The following is a 7,701-nucleotide window of genomic DNA, read 5'->3' as shown; positions in this document are numbered from 1 at the left end:
TCTAGATCTATTTCTATAATTGTTGTTATGTAATTGTGACATATCGGTGAGTTACAAAAGGACCCTAGCTCTACAAATAGGACGACACACAAAACAAACGAAACATTTATCCTATACAACTTACAAGACATCAGATGTATAACGTTTCGTGGAGTTGTGTTAAATACCTTTTGATTTACTGGTCATTGTACTAAATTGATTGTGTCATTGCCTTTATCATGGAATTCATTAGTCCGCTAAACCTGCCTATATTTATTAGGCTTTTTAAAAAAAAAATTTTTTGCCTAATATATATTAGAAAAAAAAAACATTAAAAAAGCCTAATAATATAGGCAGGTTTAGCGGACTAGGAATTCATTTGTCATCCATCTTGGTGGTCATTTTGGTTTTTTGACGATTGCGACATTTTGAACATTATGTAGCACACAGATATAAACGAACAAGGCATTTCTTTGCATGTTTTTCTTAATCGGGAATGATCTGATTGTTTAAAAATGGAATAAACATTCTTATTGGAACTTATAGTTTACAAACATTCACCTCAATTCATCGTGTGCGCTATGGTAGCTGATACAAAAGTTTGCACATGTTGGAATTGTGGTTTTCAAATCAAGGAGATTTAGTACAATGACCAGTAAATCAAAAGGTGTTTAACACAACTCCACGAAACGTTATGCAGCTGATGTCTTGTATAGGACAAATGTTTCGTTTGTTTTGTGTGTCGTCCTATTTATAAGTAGGGTTATTTTGTAACTCACCGATGTGTCACTATTACATAACAACAATTATAGAAATAGATCTAGAAGTGTCGAGGAAAATCTGTCCGTTTGACAGGGCTATTGACATATTTACTGTTTTATAAATGTGCTTTTATGACCTCATATGCTGCTAACCAAAATACGACCACAAAGCAACAAATATTTCTGCTGTATTCGTGTTTTTGACAACCCTTATAGGTCATGGCATGACCTTCTCTTGATCTCCTCCTTGACGACTTATCTCCGACCTCCAAACTCCTTATTTACTTTAAGTTGTATTATCCCCACTACTCAGACATTTCGTCACACAGATAACGGATGCACCAGACGAGGAAGTCGACAGGGGCAAGGTGAGCTTTACAATTTTCTCTCAGCCATGTAGGTATATGTAGGCCTATATATAGCGGTCACAAATATATTATATATACATCATGATGCTTTCCACGAACAGATAATGGTTGTAAGAAGTCTTTTACATATGTAAAATTATGTTCAGGGACAAGCAACACATTTTAGAAAGGTCACGCAATCGGAATCACAATGTAAATTGTATGATTTTGTTTAGTATATCACAGTACATGTATTTTTATGTAAATGCTGTTATTATATCGGCATATATGTATCAAGTTTATCACAGGGATTTTGAGATTTACAGTTTCTATATATATTAGAACCAATCAGAGTGTCAATGGACCATTTTGGGCATTTCAGGGGTCTAGATGAAAAATATCGGTCAAAATTATATACATGTATACGTATAGTATAATAGGAGAAGGGTGGAAAGCTCGAATAGACGAAATATCTACCCCACATAGCGGACACAAAACAATCACATTCCTAGTGCCTTAGATAATTTGCCTTTCAAAATCACTCTATACAACTAAACCAATTACCAATTCTGTCACCAAGATGATAGCATCCTCTTTTCAACAAAAAATCGTCCTCAATCGGGGTTTGGAAATTGACAATGACAAAGGACAAAGATATATGGGCCATGTTTCACGAACATTTTTTAAATTTCAGAAATCCCTTAACTAAAAATTCTCCATAGAATAGCATTACAGATTTTAAGGAAAGCTCCATAACTTAAGATATTTTCCTTAACTTTTGTAATACTTTTCTATAGGTAAATTTGAGTTAAGGAATTCCTTAAAGTAAAGGAATGTTCATGAAACTATAGGCCCTGGTTCTATTCTTGTCGTAATTTTTACAAATGTCTCCAGACAAAAGTTTATTTCTAGCCCTCGTGCAAGACTTTCTGGTTTGGTTTACTATTTGTTACTTTTCGCCATATTTTTATTGTAGTTATATCCTCATCTTAAGCAATGAGTCAAGCCGTTCTCAAGATTGGGTTTGTCGGAGCTGGCGCTATTCACTTTGGCAGACCGGAAGTACCATGGGCCCATGCGTCGCGCATCGAGAAGATTGGTGGACTCGAGGTGGTTGGAATTGTTGACCCCGACACCTGTCGGAGTGATGAAGTACTAAAGGAAAGACTAGCCTCTCGTGACTATGGTCACATGTACACAAACTGTCGTCTCCTTACCGACTACAGGGAGTTACTCGCAATGAAACCGGATGTGGTCTTCATAGGGATACCCCCAGCTTTCAGAGGCTCTCCGAAGAGCGGGAAAAATCTGGAACTAGAGTTCACTCGAGCTGGGATACATGCTTTTGTAGAAAAACCTCTTTCGCTTGTTCCACCCGAAGAATTTTCTCCCTATGTGAGTTCAATCGCAGAAGCCTGTCAGACCAATGACGTAGTTCTGTCTGTGGGGTATATGTTCAGGTACGCACAAGGATTATTTTAGAATGTATTTCAGAAAAGTGGTCAGGAGGTGTCACTTCCGAGACTTTGCTTTATTATATAAATTTGCCGTAGAATCTAGAGACAAAGTGATTAAGATATCCCGACATATTACCACAACCCCTCCATATATGGGTCGCGAGTTCGAATCTCACGTGGGGCGGTCAATTAGGTATTGGCTGCTGGTCGGTTAGTTTTTCTCTAGGTACTCATACTTTCCTCCGCCTATAAATATGGTATAATACGTCCTAAAATGATCATGACTATTAATAGGATGTTAACCTAATCGAACCAAATAATACAAAAACTTATCGTATATTTGAAAATTATTTTAAGGTGGTTTCAACACCATGATAAACATTTTAACCACAGTGACTTCATAAATTTCCTTGATTTAATTTGATACCCGAAAATCCGCAATAAAAAAATCAGAAAAAAAGCTTTTAATTAATCAGCAGGTGCCAACATACTGATCAGACATTGATTTCATTCAAGTTATTTTTATTAAGGTCATCTGACCTGAAGAGTCAGGATGACCTATTGTCATCATGCACCGTCCGTCTTCGTGTGCCGTCCGCCGTGCGTGAACTTTTCATTGAAACGACTTCTCAATAACCGAAAGGCCCAGGGTACTGATATTTGGCCTGTAGCAAGCTGGGATGAAGGACTACCAATTTTGTTCAAATGAATGACCTTGACCTCCATTCAAGGTCTCAGGGGTCAAAAAGGCTTAAATCTTTAAACGACTTCTCCTCATTAACCAAAAGGCGCTGGGCAGATGTATCTACTGATATTTGGCTTGTAGCTTGCTGGGATAAAGTGCTACCAAGTTTGTTCAAATGAATAACCTTGACCTTCATTCAAGGTCAAAGGGGTCAAAAAGGCTAATGTCTTTTTAACGACCTCTTCTCATTAACCAAATAGCCCAGGGTACTTATATTGGTCCTGTAGCATACTGGGATGAAGGGCTGCCAAGTTTGTTTAAATGTATGACCGTGACCTTCATTCAAGATGACAGGGGTCAAAAAGGCCAAAATCTTTAGACGACTTCTTTCATTAAGCGAAAGGCCTTGGATACTGATATTGGGCCTGTAGTATGCTGGGCTGAAGGGCTACCAAATTTGTTCAAATGAATGACCTTCAGTCAAGGTCACAGGGGTCAAAAAGGCTAAAAGGTTTAAACTACTTCTCAATTAACCGAAAGGCAAATGGTACTGATATTAGGCCTGTAGCATGCTGGTATGAAGTGCTACCATGTTTGTTCAAATGAATGACCTCGACCTTCATTCAAAGTCACAGGGGTCAAAAAGGCTAAAATATTTAAACGAATAATTTACTGTGTATTTCAGTTCTACTCTATATCTTGTTAATATGGTCAGATGACCGTTGAGGCCCATTGGGCCTTTTGTTTCATTCTTTATCGCGACAGTACACTTTTTAAAACCAATTTTCCAAATATGAACTGCTAATAAGTAATAATGATACCCAGAATCACCAGAGTAATTGTTTCGCTGAGATAGGTCTAAGAGATCTTTTATGGAATGCTGGAAATTAGTTTTTGCAAACTTTTAAAAATGAAATCTGTTTGTTATTTAACCTGTGATGTTATTTAAAGGAAAATATTTCACTATCATGTCAAAATTCATGTTCTACAGGTAGAAGATTTCATTCGGTAGTAATGTTATCAAAAAAGTAAAATACTTTGATTGAATAGTCAACTGATACTATTTTTTAATTGATACATTAAATATTTAGTCGAAATTTAAAAAAAAAAAATCGAGATTTTGTCCAGACCCTATGAACACTTCATCACTATGCGCCCGCCTATGGTATTTTGTATATTGTAGCCAGTTGAAGATGAGTAAGTGTTAGAAATAGTACTCACAGATAGGGGGAGTAACTGTAGTATCTCTACTCTAGTCTGACTATAAAGGGAAGTCAGAGTTACCGGACTTGTATAAAATGCGAAATAAAATAATAATAATAATAGAATAAAACACCAATATGGCACGTAACAATAACAGAAATAATTGTGTATCTTAATGCTAAAACTATAATCAAAAGGTTTTTGAATTAAACAGTTACAAAAAAAACTGTAATTATTAGTCTATTTTATGATTATATTGGAATATATTGAAAAATGTAAATATTTATCAAAATCTATTAGAAAAAAGATATTCATTAGATTTGAATTAATCTGGAATTCATTCAAACACAGGTGCGATATGTACCAATGTGTTATCAAAGCTCCCCTAAACCCTAGTCGGCCCTCCCGTCGATTAGCCCTAGGCCTAATACAAACATGGGTAATTGCAGTACACTGTACTACCTCTGACTTATGAGCCGACCTTACTTGGACGAGGGCTCAACAGAAGGCCAAGCATGTTTCAATGATATAGCGCTAAAAACGGCAAGAGTTCCACAGTACAAGAAGACATAACATGAATATTCCACTTGCACTTCATACACACCACACAACGCATACATGTGAGCCATCCATCCCTGGCTGTTAATAGGAAGTGAATTAATCAAACAAACACGCTTGCGAAAAATGTGATGTACTCATTTGGTAACTCAATGTGCTGGTAGGAACGCTTGTCAGTTTATAGTTATGTCACTAAAACATACTTCCAAAGACATCATACGAGAAAATCTAGAGACAGAAGGTACAGTTTTGACGCTCAATTTACACAATGTGCTTTTGGCTCTATGTACGGCATTTCGCTTAGAACAAGACACAATCTCATGCGGGAAATTTCGGCAATCGCCGAATATTGTGAAGTGGCATAACACATATGTAACTTTTCTTGCTCGTTGGTGATGTATTAATTAAAATGGATAAGGTTTCATCTCTGAATTTTACTGATTCCAGGTACCATGCAGCCGTGCTGAAAATGAAGGAGCTGATTGCCCAACATGGCGGTAAGGTGATGGCTTTCAACGCACGTTATTACTTCGCATACACCGAGGGAGTCAACAAATACTGGTTTAATACCGAGTTCAGCGGCGGGCCAATCGTGGAGCAAGCCACTCACTTCTGTGACCTGGCAAGGTATATCGTCGGAGACGTAGATATGACGTCACTACATACCATCATGCTGAACGACTCGGATGAGGGTGGGGCAGGAAAGCTAAGACATGTGACAGCCGAGGACGAAATACCATCAGACAAGCGTATCCCGAGGGTCACCCTCAGTCACTGGAAGTTTGTGAACGGGGGTCTTGGCACGTTGATGCACTCCGTAACGTTACCCGGAAGTCGTTACCAGGCAACCATTGACGTTCAGCTAGATGGTCTCCAACTCTCGCTTATTGATCCGTATGAACCTACCAGTATACTAAGGGTCCGCAATATAGAGGGACCAGATCCCAATAAGGATCAGGATTTCGTGTTCGAAAATGATGACACGTATTTACGCGAGCTTGACACATTCATGAAAGCTGTTCGTCAGAGGAAACAGTTATTGATCAAGAGCTCGTATGAGGACGCTGCGAAAACATACGAACTGACCTGGGCGATAAGACGACAGGGGGAGGTCAAGAAGTAACCCATGGTCTGAGATATACATAACAGCATTAGTGTTAAGACATGTAGATCTTAATTGACTGATAATCTCAAATTGTGTATAACTTTAAGTGGTTTTTTTTTATTAAGTATTAATTTTTTAAAGTGAACAGTCGGGCAAGGATGGCTTAAGTCGGTAAAAATGGTGTGAATGTATCCAGTATAATTTCTTATGAAATGGAAAAATAAAATCTCTCGTCAAAATCTGTCTGCGTACGAAGAAATTAATTTAAAGTATGGAAATTCTAAAATGTCCTCCCGGCTCACTATGTCCGTGGTTATATTTCCACGCAGCCTCGCTTTCAATGCTTTCAACTTTTCTTTACTTTAATGGTCAGAACTGGGAAACTAAGCAGAACTTTACCGTCGTATTAATATGTGAGAACTTTTGGAAGGCCAATGAACGCATTTAGACTGGTTTTCTTTGCCCGACTATTCACTTTAATGTCTCTCTTTTTACCTTGTTGATTTTGTAATTATAATAGGAATTCTAAAATTATTCAAATATTTTGTTGGTGGATATATTTACATTAAATATAGTTGGTCTATAGTGACGAGTTATTGTAACTGTTATAAGATCGTGTTGGGGGGATCGGTTGGTTTAATCAATCCGGAGTTCCCATTGTCCCTTTTCGCACACTTACACCTCTAATTAAATCGAACGAATGAAAACCTTGAAAATGAATGCTATTCTAAACTTCCGGATCATGACTAAGATCAGCGAAATGAGAGATGAGGTAAAAAATAACAAAACAAAAAAACAAAAAAAAACTAACACACTACTGGTCAAATTACACTGACAACGGGCAAACCAGCCGTTCTACTTCCTGTATGATGAGCACTAAGCAGGAACTGAAACTACCACATTGCCAGGGGACATAATCCAGGGCCTTCCTTACAGGTTCGAGCTCTCAACTGAAGGCCAAAAGTAAGGCACTGTGAAAGGAGACGTCAGGAAAGACAAAGTCAGCAGGAAAGATTAAACCACCTTTTACGATCATGCAATGCTGGAGCAGGTACAATTCTAATTATAATTATAATCCTCCACTTGTAAGGCGGACAAAAACGTATTTTGGCACCCAAAACATATCTATCGACCAAATAATTCAATGAGATATCTTGAATACTTCTTCGGGAATCAGCGGTATGAATGAATCATTAATATAAAAGAGGAAACCGTACAAAGATATGAAAAAGTTAAGCCACAAGATATGGAAATATAATGACATGCACAAAACTACAACAACAGATCTAAAAAAAAAACAATGAAAAATGAGCCTTTTCCAGAGCAAAACGATGGACGTGCACAAAAACCATCTCTCCAATTAGATACCCAACAGATGGTACTGCTGTACCTACTTTGACCCTAAAAACCAAGACAGCTGTTTCAGTGTCCTTGGAAATTAAATATCTAAGATTTACCAGAATGCATCCATTGTCGCAAATGAGACGGGCTTCTAAACTGCTATATAATCTACAGACGGGTATAACTACAGGATCAGACAAAATAGAGTAACAGATAGAGCCTTAATGAAATTGACATTGGAATATATCCAGCTCTTGCTCTTTTT

At 37.5% G+C, this 7,701-nt stretch overlaps 1 protein-coding gene across 1 annotated transcript; it reads left to right on the top strand.

Annotated features, from left to right (window-relative positions):
- The first annotated feature begins 874 nt into the window (after positions 1-874).
- LOC138323583 (uncharacterized) lies at positions 875-7,701 on the top strand. The gene is made up of 3 exons (XM_069268289.1): positions 875-1,108; positions 2,064-2,547; positions 5,438-7,701. Exons 2-3 carry the CDS (start codon positions 2,084-2,086, stop codon positions 6,111-6,113), a joined length of 1,140 nt encoding a protein of 379 aa, XP_069124390.1. The 5' UTR covers positions 875-1,108; positions 2,064-2,083; the 3' UTR covers positions 6,114-7,701.

This window comes from Argopecten irradians, chromosome 5 (genome assembly GCF_041381155.1).
Source record: "Argopecten irradians isolate NY chromosome 5, Ai_NY, whole genome shotgun sequence".
In the NCBI taxonomy this organism is placed as follows: domain Eukaryota; kingdom Metazoa; phylum Mollusca; class Bivalvia; order Pectinida; family Pectinidae; genus Argopecten; species Argopecten irradians.
Note: the sequence above shows the minus strand (reverse complement) of the source record. Positions and strands in the feature narration are given on the sequence as shown.

What these genes read in the sequence shown, in the direction of transcription:
- LOC138323583 (XM_069268289.1), top strand. Translation starts at nt 2,084, where the DNA reads ATGAGTCAAGCCGTTCTCAAGATTGGGTTTGTCGGAGCTGGCGCTATT. An exon ending in TCTGTGGGGTATATGTTCAG is followed by an intron (nt 2,548 to 5,437) that starts GTACGCACAAGG and finishes TACTGATTCCAG; the next exon opens with GTACCATGCAGCCGTGCTGA.